This window comes from Podarcis filfolensis (genome assembly GCF_964270895.1).
Source record: "Podarcis filfolensis genome assembly, chromosome: 1".
Lineage (NCBI taxonomy): Eukaryota > Metazoa > Chordata > Lepidosauria > Squamata > Lacertidae > Podarcis > Podarcis filfolensis.
The window spans coordinates 4619502-4640349 of record NC_139604.1 but is presented as its reverse complement, the minus strand read 5'-3'; the positions used below and the strand labels follow the sequence as shown (position 1 = coordinate 4640349).

General features: G+C 42.9%; 1 protein-coding gene across 2 annotated transcripts in view; it reads left to right on the top strand.

Annotated features, from left to right (window-relative positions):
- Nucleotides 1-20848, top strand: part of PCNT (pericentrin) — a 77048-nt gene that overhangs the window by 30996 nt on the left and 25204 nt on the right. For both annotated transcript variants that reach the window (XR_014551163.1, XM_083625730.1), the window contains exons 17-25: nucleotides 2374-2555; nucleotides 3408-3570; nucleotides 6615-6827; nucleotides 8329-8558; nucleotides 8673-8796; nucleotides 10320-10543; nucleotides 12890-13057; nucleotides 15166-16185; nucleotides 17297-17836. Coding sequence is in view for 1 of the 2 variants with exons in the window: in XM_083625730.1 (XP_083481856.1) it covers nucleotides 2374-2555; nucleotides 3408-3570; nucleotides 6615-6827; nucleotides 8329-8558; nucleotides 8673-8796; nucleotides 10320-10543; nucleotides 12890-13057; nucleotides 15166-16185; nucleotides 17297-17836 (2864 nt within the window). In the remaining variant the exon portion in view is untranslated. The remainder of the gene's footprint in view (nucleotides 1-2373; nucleotides 2556-3407; nucleotides 3571-6614; nucleotides 6828-8328; nucleotides 8559-8672; nucleotides 8797-10319; nucleotides 10544-12889; nucleotides 13058-15165; nucleotides 16186-17296; nucleotides 17837-20848) is intronic.

The window sequence follows — 20848 nt, the reverse complement described above, 5'->3', positions numbered from 1 at the left end:
GTGATGGTGATCAGGCCTTGGGCTGACTTTTACTCTTTTTATTCTCCTTTGTTCCTCCTTCACTATGTATAGAAACTGATTAATAATCTGGAGATTTCAATTTATTTGAATTTTTTTTGTAAATGTTCAAATAGGAAGAAATGAAGAAACATTTTTTTTATATACTTAGCACTGCCTGATAATAAATACTACTACTAATAATTTAATATTTATACCATGCCCACTTGTCTGGGTTGCCCCAGCCATTCTGGGCGGCTTATAACAGAATATAAGAAACATAACAAAGTACAATTACATAATTCTACTATGCAGAAATTGTTGTTTAGATATAACAGTGGTTCCCAACCCCCCCTTTTTTTGCCACCTCCCCTGGTTCCCTAAACTGATCCCCAGTGCCCCCACCCTACTCTGTAAAAAAACATTATTCAGAATAGCAATTTGTACATCCAGTTAAGGAAGATAGTAACACAAAAAATCAAGAGTATCAGTTTATTCAAACTACTGTTAAAGTGATTTAGTTTAATTAATTCAACAAAATTGATGAACTTGATCCTGTTAAACCAGCTTTCCAAAGTCTGATAATTTAACAAGAGTCTTAGATACCACATTGTTTTTAATGCAATGGATGGGATTGATCAAGTGATACCTGTTTCTCAATGTCAGGTTTAAAGTCTCTTAGCAGAAGTCTTAAATCACCATGTTTAGTAATCTGGAGTAGATGTCTTTGCTTGAACGGAAGTTGGATGACCACACTAAAACGGCCTTCCAGCAAATGTGATGCTGGAAATTCAACAAGGAGCTTCTTAACAACTGCTCATTGTGTAGGAGAGTGACCAGAAATTCCCTTCTGTAACCAAATCTCACTGTAAAATTTCTTAAGCTTTTGCTTCAGCTCAAATTAGTTTTTTCTTCACTACCTCAGTTCCTCAGTACAGTCGTACCTTGTAAGCCAAACAGAATCTGTTCTGGAAGTCCATTCAACTTCCAAAACGTTCGGCTTCCAAGGCGGGGCTTCCGATTGGTTGCAGGAGCTTCCTGCAGCGAATCGGAAGCTGTGGGAGCCCCGCCAGGCATTCAGCTTCCAAAAGAACATTTGCAAACCAGAACACTCACTTCCAGGTTTGCAGCGTTCAGGAGCCAAAACGTTCGACTGCTAGTCAACCAAGGTACAACTGTATATCTAAAAATGGATTTATCATCCAATCTGAAATTTAAATACACAGCAAGGAATGTGCTTTGCTCTCGCCTCTAGCCTGGTCAATCATACATACCGTATTTTTCGCTCGATAACACGCACCTGACCATAACACGCACATCGTTTTTAGAGGAGGAAAACAAGGGAAAAAACATTCTGAATGAAACAGTGGATGTATCATTTTTGTGCTTCATGCTGTGGCCACAGACATGTGATCTGATGGTGAATTTGGGGTGACCCAATGCAAAAATCCTGAGAATCCCTGTGGATCCATGCTTTGTAACCACGTTTTTGCACCATTGCAGCCCCAGGCAACAGTGGGTGTGTGATTTTGGGGGGGGCAGGCTGTAGCCATGGATATGCTATGTGATCTGATGGTGAATTTGGGGTGACCCAATGCAAGGATCCTGAGGATCCATGTGGATCCATGCTTTTTAACCACATTTTAAGTGGGGAAGGAAGGAAAAATACAGAATGGACAAGGAGCACGAGAGAGGTGTGCAGAGAAGCAGCTGGCTAAGAATGCAGGAGAGGGGTATAACGGGAGGGTGGAAAGGAAGGCAAAAGTTTTCCCTCACCTACCCACCCAAGCCAGCCAGCTCTCTCTCTCTCTCTCTCTCTCTCTCTCTCCCTCCCTCCCTCCCTCCCTCCCTCCCTCCCTCCCTCCCTCCCTCCCTAGACGACACTCTGCTTGCCTGGAGGGGAGGGGCTTTCCCTGCTCTTTGTTCCGTTTGAGCAAACACAGCAAGGAAACAGAGGAGGGTGGGCAGTAAGACCCTGAGGCAGAATGCAGGAAAGCAGCCACTTCCTCTTTTCAGGTTTCCCTTCTCCGAGACGCGCGATTTGATTTTTGCCTGATTTTTTTTGCCATTTGGCTCCAGGGACCACACATTCGCTCAATAACACGCACAGACATTTCCCCTTCCTTTTTAGGAGAAAAAATCTGCGTGTTATAGAGGGAAAAATACGGTAAGTGATCAGTGCATTCAGAGGGGCTCACCTCCAGAGCCCACCTGCTTGACTCTCAGCGCCCCCATAGGTAACACCACCTTTCCCCAGAGGGAAGTACTGCCCACTTTGTGAATCACACTGGTATAACAAGTTGTTTTGTTGTCTCTGCTTTTGTTTTTAAACCTGTGACATTTTAATTTCTTGAATTCTTGATCAAACTCTGCCAGAACACAGCTTTGATTCTTCGTTGCCTGATGAAGTATCTGAACTGAGTGAGCATTTATGTGAAAGTATTTTTGAAAACCCAAACCTGGTGTTTGAAAATGAAGAGAGGATTCATAAAATTTGTCATTGTTTGCATATTGCTGTGGAAAAGCTTCTAGAGCTGGTTGCTGAATCAACTAAACAGGTAAACTTATGTTAATGTTTACTTAATTTTAAACTGAAACCATATATATTAATAGTGTGATGTTGAGCATTGCTGAGGATCTGTATCTTTTAATATATTCAGTAGAAAGAAAGGAATGGGCACCAACTCCCCAATCAGTAATTGCTTTCGTGTCGGGAAATGAATATTGTTACACCGTGAATAGAGATAGCACTTTACTGAGCAAAAACAGGATGAGTTTTTATTGCCAATGTGCTTATAATCCTCCAAATATATTGGGAACAGGGAAGGGGAACACAGCAATATGGAGAGATGAATGTGTGCAAGGTCACATCCGCGCCATAGCACTATTGCACCACTTTAGCAGTCATGGATAATTCTGGGAGTTGTAGTTTATGGCTGCTGGGAACTGTAGCTCTGTGAGGTCAGCACCCTTAACAAGAGTGGTTTGATAGTGCTTTAAACTGCATGTGGGTGGAGTAAAGCCCATTGAATTCACTAGACATCTTAATAAGTAGACATGTCAGAGATTTAAAATAGTGTGAAGGGGGAAAGCCTTCAAACAACATATGGCTTTCTTCTAAATACCAGCTTTTGGTCCCAACCATATGATCAGATGAAGTACGACCCCCCGCCCCCAAAAAAAGTGCTATACTTCACTGTTCAGAATAGTGATTGAAAAGTTATGTCAGAGGATTTTGGTAGCCTAAGAATAAGGTAAGGATAGGATAAGGATAAGGTAGCTTCTTAAACACAAACAGTGATTTGTTGTATGGTTACTTAGTTAGCAAAGCTAATCATATAAAAAGTCTAAAATATTAGAAATACAGCTTAGCCTTTTATTTAGTGTCTTAAACATTTAATTTTTTGAAGCTGGAGGAAACTCAAAAAACTAATATTCACTATGAAGAGGAATTAAAGCATAGGACATGGGAAGCATGTCAGGTGGTTCACGAACGCCAAAAGCTAATGGACTGTCTTAATGAAGAAAGTGAGGCAAAGAATAATCTGGTACTGGAACTTCACAAAGCAAGAGGTATGGAAATAAAAACCAAAATTTCTTGTGTGGTACTAAAACTTTGCAGGGATCTAAAGCAGTTCTAAATGGTGGTTTGCACAGGTAATTTTCTCCTGTGCCTGAGCAGCCTGTTCAGCATATGAGCATGACCACAATTACCGTATTTTTCGCTCTATAGGGCGCACCGGACCATAGGGCGCACCTAGTTTGGGGGGGGGGGGCGGGAAATAAAGAAAAAAAATTATTCCCCCCGCCCAGCCCCAAAGAGCAAAGAAGCCAAGAAAGCCAGCGGGATCCATCCCGCTGGCTGTCTTGGCTTCCTCTTTAGCCACGCACAACCTCTCCAGCTGGGAGAGGCTGCGCGTGGCTTTGGCAGAAGCCAAGACAGCTAGCGGGATGGATCCCGCTTGCTGTCTTGCTTCCTTTTTAGCCACGGGGCTGGGGCGGGGGAAGCCCAAGCTTCCCCCGACCCCAGCCCCGAGAACGGGAACGGGGGCGAGGTAGCGCGCAACCTCGTCTTTGCTCCCGGAGCTTGCTGCTATTCACAAGCCTTCTGAAGGCTTGCGGATATCTGCCCGAAGCCTGGGGTGCGCTGTGCAGCGCTCCCTGGGCTTCGGGATGCAGGCTGCTATCCGCAAGCCTTAGGAGTCTGGCGGGAACTCCCGCCGGGCTCCCAAGGCTTGCGGATAGCTTCCTGAAGCCTGGAGAGCGAAAGGGGTTGGTGCGCACTGACCCCTCTCGCTCTCCAGGCTTCAGCGAAAGCCTGCATTCGCTCCATAGGACGCACACACATTTCCCCTTCATTTTTGGAGGGGAAAAAGTGCGTCCTAAAGAGCGAAAAATACGGTACATGGTGAAACAAAAGTCTACATATAGACACAGTGACACTAGTTATCATGGCACCCTTTTTCCAGTTGCCATAATTGTTTCCGTTGAGGTTGTATATGTGTATAGTTCGGTTTCTGCTACTGTCTTTCTGCCTACCATCTTACCTGAAAGACTGTCACATAGATATAGAACAAAAAACGCACACAGACTGCAATCCTATGCATACTTGACTGGGATTACATCTCATTTAATATACTGGTACTTGTTTTCTAGAAAACATGTAATAGATTGTATTTACCCAAATATAAGCCACACTTTTTCTCCAAATTCCGACTGTGATAGTTAAAGTGCAGCTTATATTCACAACCTTACGAATCAGTGGCGGGATGGAGAGCAGCGGGCATTGAGGCTCGCCGGGCTGCCTCTTTGACAGAGATGAGTGGAGCGCTATGCATTTTGCACGTACGGGCCGCTCCCTTCTTGTGTTCACTTTGGGCGGCAGGCAGCTCACAGCGCCGCCCCTCCTGGCCCTGCACACCGTTACAAGGACATCCCACTGGGCATGGATTGCAAGCTGGAGGCACAGCACATAGTCAGCATCTTGCTGCGCAAGATGTACATTGTGTGGGGCCAGTGCAGCGTCGTCAAGCTGCACAGGAACCTCCTGGTGTCGCTCGTCTTGCACAGCGCCCAGCAGGTCTACCTGAGCAAGTGATCTCATGGTCAATAGTATCAATGGCTGCTGAGAGTTCCAGCAGAACTAGGAAACAGCTTTCGCTTTTGTCCCTAGCCTGCCAGAGATTATCGACCCATGCAACGAGTGCAATTTCAGTCCCACAATGAACTGAATCCCAATTGGAAGGGATCCAAATGGTTTGCATCCTCCAGGCGTGCCTGGAGTTGTTGAGCAACCACCTGCTCAGTCACCTTGCCCAAGAATGGAAGATTTGAGACTGGACGATAGTTGGCCATACTGGCCGGTCTAAAGATGTTTTTTTAAGAAGTGGTTTAATAACTGCCTCTTTCAGCAGGTCAGGGAAGGCTCCCTCACAGAGGGAAGGACAAAGATGAGTGGTTAGAGGGAGAAGACTGGGAGGAGGAGGTGCTGGAAGCTGAAGAGGCAACAGGGCTCAGTGAGCTGAGAGAATCGGTGGCAGAGAAAAGTCCAGAATCGGAGGTGGAAACTGAAGCAGGAGAGTGGGAGGAGGGAGGCCAAGAGGCAAAGATGAGTCAGGCTGGTGAAGAGTCACACATGTCTCCCTCTGCTGCTGCAACAAGCTTCCCTCCCCCACCTCCCAGAACCAGAAGAGGCATGAAAAGGGTGGAGGAGAGGTTGGCCTCATGCAGGCACAGGATTTGAAAAAGCCCTGGAAAGGAGGGAATTTGGATGGCAATGGGGAGGCAGGGACTTTTGGTCTCGGCAACTGATTCATGGGGTAAGACATGGGGATGAGCCACTGTTCTTATTAGGCCTGACACTCAGTGAAGTTTGTGAAGATCATGGTTTTGCTAATAAAGAGTTAGCTCCAACTCTGAATGGTGTGATTTACTGCCAGCTAGCTATGTCACTTTACTTGGAAATTATTTTTATTGGAGTATCTGTAAATCTATAAGTCATGACAACTTAAATAGCATACATTTTGCTTACATATTTAGAGTTTGGGGGAGTGGGGACAAAGCCAATAAAAAATTATTACATACTAATTTGGCATACCTGAACAGCTATTTACATAAATTTGGCCAAGTTCAGATGTCACATATAACCATAGTTTAAAACAAACTGTTTTAATGTGAATTAGCAGCATGTTGGTTGATGCTGTTCAAAAGTTCCGTGATGCTCCTCCCACACTCCTGCTACTGTCACTACACAAACAACAGAAGCCAGAGTGTGGCTTATTGTGTCCAAAGGTGATTCTTCATTTCTCCCAAACAAACCCTGAGCAGTAGCCAAGCTCTGTTCTTATACAGAGTTAGCTTAATATTGTATAAACAAAATATATCGGGAAAGTTAATCAGCTGTGTTTGGGAAAATTAGGGTTTATTTTCTCTGTTCTTTAACATCTTATTCTTTGTATAGTAAGTTTTCAATGAAAATAGATGTGTAACTGTTAATCTATTTTGGTATATTTATATATTCTTTGCAATGTTGGTATAGTTATACTTAGGTACTCTTACCTTGCATAAATGTCATCAGTGCCTGATCGCTATGCTTTCATACAATGTTTGGATTTCAGGCCTCATTGAAGGCTATTTAACAGAAAGACATGCCTTGGAAGAAGCCTTGAAACTGAAAGAGGAGTCTGAATGCCATCTTGCTGCAGAACTGGAGAACTTGAAAGCAAAGCTCCAAGAGATAAGTCAGGAACATGCAAGATCTCTTGAGGAGCAGAAGCTGCTAATAAGTCAAAAGAAAGCGTTGGCTGCCAATGTAGGGGAGAGAGAAGATGGTAAGGAATAGATTGATATATTAAAATATTAAACACGCACAAATCCTGAATTGCTAAAATGTTTGAAAATTTCACTAGGCGGAAAATTTCCACTGACTTAAAATATTTTAAAAGGGATTGCAGTTTTTAAGTATGTAAAGCAAAAGTAGGTATTATTTATTTAAGAAATTTTTACCCTGTTTTCAGCTTCTGCCTCAAAGCAGCTTACAGCCAAAAGCACAGAAAAAAATGCAATAGGTAACAGATTTCTATTGGGTTAAAACACAGGACAAGCACAAGACAAGGAGAGGTCATCTATATGATAAGCAGAAAGCTAAGATCCAGGGGCCTTGGTAAATAAGTATGTTTTTTTCCTGGTGCCAGGCGTGCCTCCTTGGCGAAAGCATTCCCTAAATGGAGAGCCACCACTGAGAAGGTGCAGTTTTGTGTTGCCACCCTTTGCATGTCCTTTGGAGGGCCTCAGGTGAAGAATACAGAGTGGAGCGAGGCAGTTCTTGGTATTGTGGTCCTGAGCTGCAAACAGGTTTCTCGGTTAAAACCCACACTTTGAATAGGGCCCAGAAACTAATTGTTAGCCAGTGCAGCCATGCCAGAATCAGTTTTACGTGATGCTCAGTTATGCTACTGAGTTATACACCAGCTGCAGTTTCTGAACAGTCTTCACAGTCAGCCCTCCATATAACACATTGCAGTAATCTAATCCAGTGGTTTCCAGAGCATAGACAACCAAAGTTAAGGGTATAGCTAGGTCACTAAATGAAGCTGATGGAAAACAGGTCGTACCACTAAGGCCAATTGAACCTTGATGGATCCAGAACATACCCCCAGCCTGCACACCTTCAGAGGGAGTGTAATTCTATCTGGAACAGGCCATGTCCCACCCATCCTGTATAGGGAACCACCCACCCATAGTGTTGTATTCTTATCAAGTTTAAGCTTCAGTTTATTAGTTCTCATCCAGTCCATTAGTGAGGCCAGACATTGGTTTTGTACATCCACTGCCACACCTGCAGATGCAAGGGAGAAAAAGAGCCATGAGTCATAAGCATATTACTGACAATGCATACCAAAACTACAGATGACCACTCAGCAGTTTCATGTAGGTGTTAAACAGCATGGGGCAGAAAACCAAAGCACAGAAGGCCCATTGGGCCGAGCAAAACTCCATAAGCACCACCCTCTGACGCCGGTCACCCAAGTAGGACTGGAATCAGCACAAAGCATTGCCCCCTTTTCAATTCAGATAGCCTCTCAGAAGAATACCATGGTTAATGCTATTGAAAACTTCTGAGAGACCAAGGAGGATCAACAGAGACACCCTTCTCTTCTGACAAAGGTCCTCTTACAGGCCAAGAATGAATCTCAAGATGCAACTCACCACATGGATGTATTCTGATGCCAGCCAAGAACTTCCAGTATGATAAATGATCAGTGTTCCTTTTTAATTTTAAAATAATGTGTGAGATTCATATCTTTGGTAATGTTATTTTTTATGTATTAGTTTTACTCAAGGAAATCGAACATCTAGCAAAAGCAAAGTTAGAACTGCAATGTCAAGTAGAAAAGGACTGTTCCACCTTGAATTCTCAAATGAAAATCTTGGAGATGGAACTTGAAGAACAACTAAACAAAAATCAGAAGATAACAGCCATGTCGTTAGAGGTTACTGACCTGAGGCAACAGATTCAAGCCCTTGAAAGACAGCTTAAAAACCAGCGAGATTTCATGGATGTAAGAAACCAATGCATTCTTTGCAATCTGTGGACAAAATAGCACTAAATCTTTCAGTTAAACAGTTCTTGTAAATTCTAAGATCTGGAAACACAACTCTTACTTTCTTGACAGAAACAAGCTGTGGAACGGGAACATGAACGTGATGAATTTCAGGAAGAAATTCATAAACTTGAAATGCAGTTAAAAGTGACAAGAAAATCCCAGACGTCTGATCAGTCCAGAGTGTATGAGGTAGGTAAAACATACATTCTTCAAGGATGGATCATCTGAACTAGGGCAACTTTGAAAAAGCGGATTATTTTTCAGCATTACATTGACCAGCCCAACCCAGAAAAAGTATTACAGTCTTAAGACCCCACCAAGTTGGCAGCTAGCTTGTGTCAATGTACTGTGTCAATGTATCCTAGACAACATCCTGTGTACATCCCATAATAAATCTCCAAGCCACTTTCCCTGCAGCCATGGCAACACTGCTTAATGCATCCACACCACAGTCATGCATGGACTGAGCCAATCCAGACATAGCAGGAAAGAGCCTCCATGGCGTCACCACACTATGCCACACACATCCCACTAGACACAAGGCCATAATATCTTGGACGTCAGCTGCCCACTGCGGCACAGGGACCAAGAGCCCAGCAACAGAGAGCTTTTTAGAATCCCAACATGATGGATTTTGAATCCCCATAGGCTACTAATGACACACAGATTGCTAATGAACTTTGCTAACTTCACCATTTAAAGGGAAGGAATGGTGGTGGTATAGCAAATTATCACCATAGCTCTCTTGGAAGGAGATCTTCACAGTAAACAAAGGTCTTGGTGTGGCCAAAGATTTAAGGCCACTGAAGTGTGTAACCCGGTCCATCTGAGGGGTGGGCAACAAGGGAAACTAACTTACACAGTTAGTCCGTACATTCTTTGCTCATCATACTGTTTTTCAGTATTGGCAAGGAGTTACTGGGGCAATTCTTAGTTTTTTATTATTTATTAAATTTCTGTACTACCCTTCATCTGAGGTTCACAGGGGAGTTTACAATATTAAATCACAAAAATGCATACCATAGTAACAAACCAAAATAAGGACACACACCCGGTTTAAAAAGTCATAGGTTGTTTAATTAGCCGAAGGCCTGGAAGAAGAGGAATGTTTTTGCCTGGCGCCTAAATATATGTAATGAAGGCAGCAAGCGAGCCTTTCTGGGGAGAGCATTCTACAAGTATGCAGCCATTGCAGAAAAGGCCCGTTCCCATGTTGCTTCCCTCTGGACTTCTCATAGAAGGGGCACAGAAAGACAGGCTTCAGATGAGGATCACAGGGTCCAACTCGCTTCATATGAGGAGAGGTGGTTCTTGTGGTATTGCGGTCCTGAGCCATTTAAGGCTTTATAGTTCAAAACCAGCACTTTGAATTGGGCTCAGAAAATGATTGACAGCCAGTGCAGTCAGGGCAGGATCAGTGTGATATGCTCAAACCATCTTGCTCCATTGAGCAACCTGGCTGCTGAATTCTGCACCACCTGAAGTTTCCGAACCATCTTCAGAGGCAGCATCGTGTATAATGCATTGCAATAATCTAATCTAGAGTTTACCAGAGCATAGGCAACAGAAGTTAGGCTATCCCTGTCCAGATAGGAGCTTTGAAGCAAATTATAATGATTTACGTAAATGTGTTAGGGGTGTATTAGATTATTAGATTAACTCGCTTATTTTTCAAACAGCTTGAAATCTTTTTTGTTTGTCCATTCTTATAGGTAGAGGCTCTCCACAATGAAATAAAAGAGAAAACAGAGGATTATAATATGCTTTTCTTTGATAAAGAGCAGATACAGAAAAACCTTGCTGTTCAAAAAGAAGAAATAGAAAAGCTGGAATCACGAGTCAGAGAACTGGAGTTTATGAACAGGGAAGAAGCAAAGAATGTCAATAAACTCACGCAAGAGCTGCAAAAAATGGGAAAAAAGGAAGTGGAACTAAAACAAGTAAATTTATTTAAATTACTCTCTTTAACAGAAAGAAGAATTTAGGCATTGCATAGTAGTGATAGCTGGCATTTTTGTGTTGTGAGTTTCTAATGATGTGGGATTTTGTAGTCCTAAAACACTAGGGTATTCTGCACCAAGAAGTATGTTTTCTCTAAAGAAAGATTTGGCTATACTGGGATGCACCTTCCATGTCCTCTGTGTCTTTTTTCTGCCTCTGGGCTGAGCAGTCTCAGGTCTCTGATCTGCTTGGTTGGTTTAATCCTGTTCAAGTGAAGTTTGAAGGCCAGGTTGAAGAAGATGAAATAAATACAGCCACCAATCTCGGCTCTTGCCCTTGGCTCTTAGGTGCCCATAAGAAACCTGTCTTAGCCTCTTGCCAGAATGCTAAGAAGATGGAGGAGGGTGAGTAGTGTCTTGGGCTCAGCACCATGACTATAGCTGAGGCCTGAGGGATGGTTCAGCCTGCAGTGCAAGTTCTAAACCTTTCACTTCTCATTCACAGGTTGTGTGACTGAACCCTTTCCTGTTTTCCCCACAGTGATTTACCCTCTTGTGTATGGTCTCCCCCCTTTAGCCCAGTGGCCATTTGTGGAATCTAACTGCTGGAAGAGATGTGCTGAGGTGGTAGGAAATGTCACCATGGACCTCTGGGGGTCAACTTTTCAGATGGCACTGCGTGCTAAGGCTGTGGCAACTGTGGTTGCTCCACTCATGGCCCTCTCTGTCCTACCTCATTCTCAACTTTCTTTGCTATCTGTGGAGGTTGTGAAAATGTCCTGTCTATCTTCATTTGTTCCTGCTGCTGGGTTTGCTGCCGCCTCTGCTGGCCTCTTCACTGATTCAGCCTGGGGCTGAATTTTCAGACTGTCCCTGCATACAGGCTATCTTCTTCTACCAGTGTCTGATCTATAAAAGGTATGGCAGTCTGGATTGATCCTGGCTAGCTCCCAAGGATGTGATTTTTACCTGTGTTATGATTGATTGACAAGTAAAAAAAAATTCCCTCTAGAAGCTGATAATTCATTTTCTTAACCATTGTTAATTCTCTTGTAAAGGATTGTTTGATCTTCTGAAGGCTTACTGTGCTGTTTGCCACCTCTTCTATTTCTGATCTTTTTCTCCTTTCATGGGACCTTGTTGTTGTTGTTGTTTAGTCGTTTAGTCATGTCTGACTCTTCGTGACTCCCTGGACCAGAGCACGCCAGGCATTCCTGTCTTCCACTGCCTCCCGCATTTTGGTCAGACTCATGTTTGTTGCTTCGAGAACACTGTCCAACCATCTCGTCCTCTGTCGTCCCCTTCTCCTTGTGCCCTCCATCTTTCCCAACATCAGGGTCTTTTCCAGGGAGTCTTCTCTTCTCATGAGGTGGCCAAAGTATTGGAGCCTCAGCTTCAGGATCTGTCCTTCCAGTGAGCACTCAGGGCTGATTTCCTTAAGAATGGATACGTTTGATCTTCTTGCAGTCCATGGGACTCTCAAGAGTCTCTTCCAGCACCATAACTCAAAAGCATCAATTCTTCGGCGATCAGCCTTCTTTATGGTCCAGCTCTCACTTCCATACATTCATGGGACCTATTTCTCCCCAAAAGGGCATGTTGTATCCAAAGGTCATACAAGCAGAAGGGGGCCTGTGTGACAATATTTCCCTATTACTATAGCCCCCTGAAAGGCCTATCTGAAGACTGTATATCTCCATCTGTGCAGAATTGAGCTGGTGGTCTACTGCAATAGGGAGGCTTTTAATGTTTGATGTTCTATTATGCTTTTATATTTGTTGGAAGCCACCCAGAGTGGCTGGGGTAACCCAGTCAGATGGGCAGTGCTAAAAGCAACTTACATTTTGGTCAGCCAAAAGTTTCCAGCCCTGGCCTTGCTTTGCTCTCTGCCACAGTGACTTTTCAAAGCCACAGCTGTGCCTGTACAGCCTAGCCCCTAATACCTGCTTGTTGCTAAATAGCAGAGGTGCACTGAAGTCCTACCCTGCTTTACAACCAGTAAAGGAGACTGTCTCTCTGTCCTTCATAGTCCTAGAGGCGGCGGCAGCAGCTTTGCTCTGGCTTCTGGAAGAAATGGCTTGCACGGGAAGAGGTCCTGATACTTGCCTTCCTTTGATTTAACATCAAAGAAACCATGGATGAATTGGAACATTAGTAACGTTTTTTGTTTCAGGGCCAGTGATATAAATGGAGATTGCAGAACAGCAAAGACAGCCTTTGGTAAATTCAAATGATAAAAAACTAATCTTGCCATTGATTTATAATAGGCTTTGGCACATGTTAGCAATCAAAATAGTCTGAAGGTACTATTACTTACATATATGATTTTTGTGTTTATATTTACAGGATAAAGAAGCATTACAGCAGCAACAGTATGATAATTTAATTCAGATTTCTACACTGCAATCCAAATTGGATGAAATCAGGCACAGAATACCTAGGGAAGACAGCTTGGATCATACACTAATGGAACAATTGGAAACACAAGAGGAACTTTTATCAAACAATAGAAATGTAAGTTGCAATGAGAATAATAAAAGGGCCAATTGATTTTTAAAAATCCTGATCCTCATATTGACTGTTTCCGGGTTGAAACTATAATAGAAGTTCAAAAGCCTATTTTAAGAATGTAGGTTATAAATGAATAGTTACCTCTACTGATTTCTCTCCCCCCTCCCCCCCCCACGCCCCTTTAACCTTTGTGGTATTTGAAATCTTACAATGTTTTTGAATGAAAGCTGCAGGATAGCTGTCAGGCTCGGGAAATTCTATCCCTCCCCCGGCGGCAGCTCGAAGCAGGAAAAAACAAAGAGAGTTCTTAGTAATGAGTTTATTCAATCATCATGGTGAGAGACAAAGAAATCCAGTCAGTCTCCCATAATGGCATTGTTCCAACTGAGCTCCTCCCTTCCTAGCAACAGCACTTCCCCTTATGGTGGCTGCTAAGGGCTAATTGTCTCTGCAAGGGCTAATTGCTCTCGCACCCTCAATGAACAAAGAGTTTTAGGAGAAGGGGGGTCAAATACTCTCCAGTGATAACGTGTCAGTTGGCTCCCCTGGCTCTGGCTCTCCCCTCTCTTCTCCCAACACCTCCCAACTTTTCTGTTCATCTCTCTCTGTGCTGTGACCTTTGTCAAACCGCTGCTGTAATGCCTCTGCTCTAGAAGCGTCAGGAGAAGGAGGGGTGATCTCCACCATTCCTCCTCCCTTTCAGTCCAGTCCCTGACAATAGCACTTGCTAGCTGCATTGAATTCCCAGTTCAATGCTGTGAGTTTCATACGATTACTGCAGGTGCTGGAAAATGGTTGTATAGTTGCAACAGGCCCCTTGGGCCATTTTGTGTTGAATATAAATTCCTCTCAAATTCTTGGCATTTTTATGCTCTCCAGTAATACATAATGGCTATTCATCTGATCCTCACCCACCCCCACATTATTTATATCTGTGTAGTTTATTCTCCCATTATTTTCCATGTTAGTGGAAAGTATGTGGGGCTCTAATGAATTCCTATACTGAACCAATCTTTTTATACTCAAGATACCAACAGATCCTGTTCAGGGTATCCTGGGCTCCAGCCTTATTGGCAGATGATGCATTATATGTTGTTCAGTTCTCTTCTAGATCCCTGGTAGCCAGTTCCTTTGTTCGCCACTCTCTTTAGTTTCACCATTGAGAGACAGATGTGCTTTCTTGTTCCAATTTGGTCATGGAGCCATGTGTTGGGGGCAAACTATTTGGTGATGAAGCTGTGAAGGATGTCCTATCCTAGTATAATCTAAGCCAAAAATAAGTATGCCTATTAAAAAGCAAAACAGAGTTCCTTTCATCCTTCGCAGTCCTTTTGGGTTCCTAGGCCTGGTGGTAGGGAGAGAGAGTTTTGGTCCAACGTCCCTCCTGAAATTGGTCATGAGGTGGAGGACAAGGGCAACAGCAGTCTGCTTCTAGATTTGCTTCTTTCCTTCTGCAATCAATTCTGCTGCCACCCTGCCATGGGATGGTCTTTCATGCACTTCACCTTGAGTTATCTGAGGTTCCCCCTCACATATGTTTCCTGTCTCCCATTTTCAAGAATCCAGTAAAGAAGGCTGGTGTGAAGCAAGCAACCCAAGAGTTCCAGGACATTGAAGCAGTGGAGATAGTTCCACTCAGGGATCTCTGTTCTGACATTTATTCTTCTTTACTGTACCCAAGAAAGATGGCTATCTCTGGGTGGTATTGGATCTCAAGCAGATCAACTTGTTCATTTGTTACCAATCAAAATCATTTAGTTCTTAAGATCAGCCATCATAATAATATCATGTGATTACATATAACCATTTTAAGTGTCTTTCCTTATTAAGACTTTGGTTAATTTCCCTATTCATTAAATGTCTCCCAATAGCCTCTTTCATCTGTCTATATAATGCAAGGATAATGATAATTGCTGTACCTTTCCCATTCTCTTTTCATACATACAGTGGCCACCATAGAGTCTAACAGTTTACTATGGGCAATACTAGTTGTGTACTGTAAAAAAAAGTAGACAGGCCCAGGCCTATTCAGTTTAGCTAGGCCGTAGGCTCAAAAGGAAATGGAATCATCAATGATAAAGTTTTATGAAATTATTATATTTCCATCACAGGTACTTGAAATTGAAGACTTGAAGTCTGTTATAGAGCATCTTCATGATGACAAGGAACAATTGCTAAAGGATAAAACAGAAGAAATAGAGCAGCTGTACAAAGTAATTGAGAAGCTTCAAAATGAATTGACTCTTCATGAAATTCGTGATAGCCCAGACAGTCTTAATAATGTTGCTTTAGTAGAGCAGGAGGAGAACCTTCATAATAAATTGAAGAAAGGATCACCACATCATCTGGAGAGCAGAGATGAGGGTGACAGCTGTCTGTTACTTAATTCCAGCCAGAAACAGATTCTGGAACAACTAGAAAGTCTTTTGGCAGACAGAGAAACCTGGCAACAGCTGCTTGAAGAAAAAGAATGTCAGTTTCAAGCAAAGATAAAAAACCTAGAACAAAATGTTCAAGAATCCTCTAGGCAGCACTTCACTGAGCTAGCTGCTTTACAGCTACAGTATGAAGAATTACAGGAAGAACATAAGCTCCTGAACATGTGCTTAACTCAAAAAGAAAGTGACATGACTGTGACTGCTGCTTGCATTCAGGAACTTAAAGATAAGCTGCGAGACAGTGAAATAAAGCTTGCAGAGACAGAAAAACAGTTCCAAGCAGTGTCAGAGCAGAAAATAGAGCTGGTAGTTGAAGTAGAGAACATACAAGGAAAGGTGCTGCTGCTTGAAAATGAACGACATGTCTTGGCACAAACACTGCATGACAAAGAGGCCACTTATCAGAGGGAGATTAGTGAACTTCAAACTGCTGCTGCAGAACTCAAATCTCAGATCGAGAAAATGACAGAAGAACTGGAAACAGTGAGATCTGAGAAAGATTTTTTTCACTCACAGTTGAAATCCTGCAGGGGAAAGGGTCAAGATAATGATAGTAAGAAACTTAAACTTAGTGAGCTGGTGCCAGAACCCATTCCCTACGTCTCTTCTGAAGAAATTGAGGAAGGGGGAGAAGAGAGAGGACCAAATAACAAGCCCTCAGGATCAGTGGAATTTTCTTACAGAGATGAAATGGTATGTGCCAACCATAATATTATAAATACCCAGATAATGGTTGAAATTAATAATCAGGATATTAAAATGAGTCTGGTTAAGAGATGTCCAGATGTGTCACCATCAATAAATTCTTGGTTTTCTCCAGATAAGTTGTCCTGTTTTGTCCTCCTAAAGAGCAGGGCTGACATGTCTTGAGCAGGACCTCCTGGTCTCTTAGCTGACCACACAAGCCAGGGTACATTGGAGTCCATGCTGCAGCAGGCTGTTGCCCATCTTCCTAACTAGGTCTTTGGTGAGCAGTAATAATTCAGGCTGAGCCCACCATCCACGGGAGAAATAGTGGAAATCAGATGGGAGAACCTTCTGCAAACCTGGGGAAAATAGAAAGATACCATTGGAGATAATCTTCTTGCCTGTGTGTGCATAAACAAAGTGGGATAGCAAGGTACTGATTAGCAGGGGCATAACGTGCCGCTGCCGCCTGGTGTGCACGGGCTGGGGGCAGGGGGAGTTCACCCCACCGGTCCAGCCCTTGCCGCCAACACTGCTGTTTCAGGGTGCACTCATGCTGCCCAGAAATGTAAGCAGTTAACATTCACAGCCTGTTTTCAATAAGTGAGCAGGGAGGAAGGCAGCAACACAAGAATGGGCCTTTTCTGCAGTGGCTCTTCTCCCAGGGCTTTGAATAATTTTTAATGGGGGGGCACTATTGTTTTTGTTTGTTATTATGGTTATATATTTTTGTGGTTTTATATTGGAAACTACCCTGTGATAGTTGGATGAAGGGCAAATAATTTAATATATAATAATAATAGTCTGGACTAAAGCTAATGCAGAAGGAACAGCTGAACAAAGCTGCAAAGAGGCTCACTTTGGAGTGCTATTGCCAGTACCTAAATGCTAGGGAAGGGTTCACTGATGGGATGTGTGTTGGGAGGTATGCAGCTCTCCTGCAAACGTTTTTAACCCACTTAGAGCATGCCCCCCAATAGATGAAAAGGATGGACTTTTATTAGCGGCAAAATTTTTTGCAAGAAACACCCTCCCTCTGTTTTGTCTCAGCCTTAAGTTTCAGTGGTTTCATGTTATGGCAGGTTACTAAATACTAAATGTTTGTGTTTCTTTGCAGGAAAAATATATTACTGTGACTAATCTGAAGTCTTCTAGTAAAAATCTTAATATTCAGGATACACATCTTCAAGGAATGGTTCTGGTTCATGGAACAGAAGTAACAAACACTGTTAAAGAACATCAAGATCCACAACCAGTTTTTCAACAAATGTTGCAACTTAATCATGTTTTTCAAAGCACACAATTCAGTCAAAAGATATCAGAAAACTTTGAAAGCAGGGTCATAGATAAGACTTCATGGGACTCACCTGAGATGATGCGAAAACAGAATAACAGCATGGAGCTCCAAATAAGTCTTCCTTTAACACCCTTTTCAGAAGTTGATAGTATGCACAGCAGAGGCTCTGCAAGCCTGTCCTCAGATTCCTCAGTCCTACAGGGAGACATCGCAGGGTTGTTGGAGTGCCCAATTTCCTATTCTAATGGCAGTGAAGAAGCAGCAGCATATCTCCTTCAGTCTCAACATTCCAGTCTCCACATTGCAGCCTCGGCAATCCCAGAAGCAACTGACTACAATGGTGCGCAAGAAAATATTTCAGTAAGTGATTATTCTGTAAACACACATTATTTTATTGCTGAGTCATGTGCCCTCAGCCGTTCCCATGGAAACAAAAGGAGTAAAGAATAATAGGTATCGTGTCATAGTAGCCAGATTTGATCATTTCATCATGAACTCCAGGCAGTAAAGTAAAGGTAATTATGGTCAACGTTGCAGTGCCCTTTAATAATCAATTGTATGTAAGTGACTAGCTTTTTGAAAAGTAAATGTGGTTGCTTTGAAGTGAGCAATGGATTGGACTTATTCTTAGAGAGATCTAACCCACTGTGAGAAATATTTTAGTATCGTATTTTAACATAAGACCACTTTTTTCAGTCATTAATGTAATGGTGGCAGTTCAGAGGTCTCATCTAGATCCTCCAAGATCCTACCAAATCCTGGTGACCAAAGAGAAAAACTGAAGTAGACACAATGCAGGGGTAGGCAGAGTGCAGTGCCCTGAGGAGGACGCAAATCAACTCCCTCCAATCATCAGATTGAGCGTTTGAGCAGAGAAGGGGTGATAACTTCTTCTTGGCGATCATTTGTAGCTGAGTAAGATTGTCTTCCATGAACATGGTCTTAACAGTGAGTCCGTAAGTGACTGTGGAAGCCAATTCTGGATCCCCACATCCTTCCACAATGGGGACATAGGTTTCTGGGTGGAAGTTGATCATGGTGAGGGGTTTGCCAAACGTGCCTTCCTCTTTAGCGCGCTTCTCCCTTTCATCCTGAGTTCGAGTTTCTTCAAAGTCCATGACATCTTGGTAAGGCTGTTCTCCAATTGGAACGCTTGCAGGCAAGTGTTTCCCAATTGTTGGTGTTTATGCTACATTTTTTTAGATTTGCCTTGAGAGAGTCTTTAAACCTCTTTTGTTGGCCACCAGCATTACGCTTTCCATTTTTAAATTTGGAATAGAGTAGTTGCTTTGGAAGACGATAATCTGGCATCCACACAACATGACCAGTCTAACGAAGTTGATGTTGAAAAATCATTGCTTCGACACTGGTGATATTTGCTTCTTCCAGTAGACTGGCATTAGTCCACCTTGTTGGTGCAGTACTTTGGTTTTTTGAATATTGAGCGATAGGCCAAGCTTTTCATAAGCCTCTGCGAAGATATTTAGGATGTTTCGGAGGTCATCCTCTGAGTGTGCACACACTTCGTTGTCATCAGCATATTGAAGCTCCATGACGGAAGTTATGATAACCTTACTCTTTGTTTTCAGCCTACTCGGATTAAAGAGCTTTCCATCTGTTTGATATATGATTTCTACCCCGGTGGGGAGTTTCATTTCGACAATGTGTAGGATCATGGCCATGAGAATATTGAATAGAGTTTGTGCAATAAACAACCCCGTTTAACACCTGATCCCACTGTGAATGGTTCACTTTGAGAGCCATTGTTATCTGCGATTTTGCTGTCATATTATCATGGAGGAGCTGAAGGATGTTCACAAATTTATCTGGGCAGCCAATTTTCAGGACAGTCCACAGGGCATTACGATTTACAGTGTTGGAAGGCCTTAGGTCAATAAACGCCATATACAGAGGTTGGTTTTGCTCTCTGCATTTTTCTAGAAGCTGTCGAGCAATGAAAATCATGTCCACTGTCACCCTAGAGGGTTGAAAACCATTTTGGGATTCAGGAATTTTGGGATTTATTGAGGGATGTAGTGGAGAGAGCATGTGAGTCACAAGAGCATCCCTGACAGAGCAAACCAGCACATCATTTGATCCAGCTTTGTGTTTTCCACAGTGACCAAACCAGTGGGAGCTCAAAAACAAAGTCAAGGCCCTCCCCTGCTCTCAAGAAAAAAAGAAAAAAAAAGAGTGAATAGCATTTGCTTTGATCGGAATCCATTCCCTGGTTGGGTATGATCTCCTCCAGTGATGAGGCAGGAGAGCATAGAATTCTGGGAGGCAGTCGTGTCTGCTCTGCTTTTTCTCTCCTGCCTGATGAAGGAGTCCGCAGAGCCTTTTCTCCTCCAAGTCTCCTATGAGCAGTCAGTATACCTTTCTGAAAGGTTCTCCCCTGGAGGAGTAGAGGAGCAGGAAGACGTGGAAATAAAACATTTCACTGCTGCTTGCTAAATCTCTTGCTCTAAGGCAGGCATCCCCAAACTCAGCCCTTCAGCTGTTTTGGAACTACAATTCCCATCATCCCTGACCACTGGTCCTTTTAGCTAGGGATGATGGGAGTTGCAGTCCCAAAACAGCTGGAGGGCCAAGTTTGGGGATGTCTGCTCTAAGGGGTTGAGTGACCAAGGAAGCCAAGGATATATTAGTGATTTAAAACTAAGCATGACTTGAGAAAGGAAACTTGCTCTCAGCATTTTCCCACAAGGAAAGGCCAGTGATTCTCTCCCATCTGTTAAGAGCCCCGGAGTGCTCAGGGATGCTGGAGAAACTTACTGACCTAGTATTTCCTTACGATGCAGGCCCATTTCTTCCCCAAACAGACTTGTCTAGCATCATATTTTTTCCATCCCTGCTATGTTGTCCACTGTCAAGCATAGATACAATAAGCACTAAGAAAAGGAGGCTTATTTTCCTATGCTAGGACTGCAGAACCTGGATAACCAAACACAGGAGAAGTTGGGCAGGGAATGTTCTTTGTTCTTTTGCTCTTGTTATTTTTGTTTTTGGCCATGTGGACAAGGGTGCTGTATAGTTCTGTATATTCTGCATATTTTTGTGTTTGTTATGAAACTTAATAAAAATTATATTTAAAAAAGGAATGTTTCCAGTTCCCCACCACATTGAAGGCAGGGTTCTGCACTATTACCCTTCCCTAGACTTCTGAGTGGCTGGGCTTCTTCCTGATCAGGAGGGTATCATTTGCAAATCCATGATGACCAAACATACTTTCAAATTGATTTATTCTGCAATTAATATCAAATTCAGTAACTTTTTTTGTATGTGGTATATATTCAAGTGTGCGTATGGCCTCCTATATATACGTGGGACTCCTTTTAGTGGAAAACCCAATGTGATAGGATTTGTTGTGCC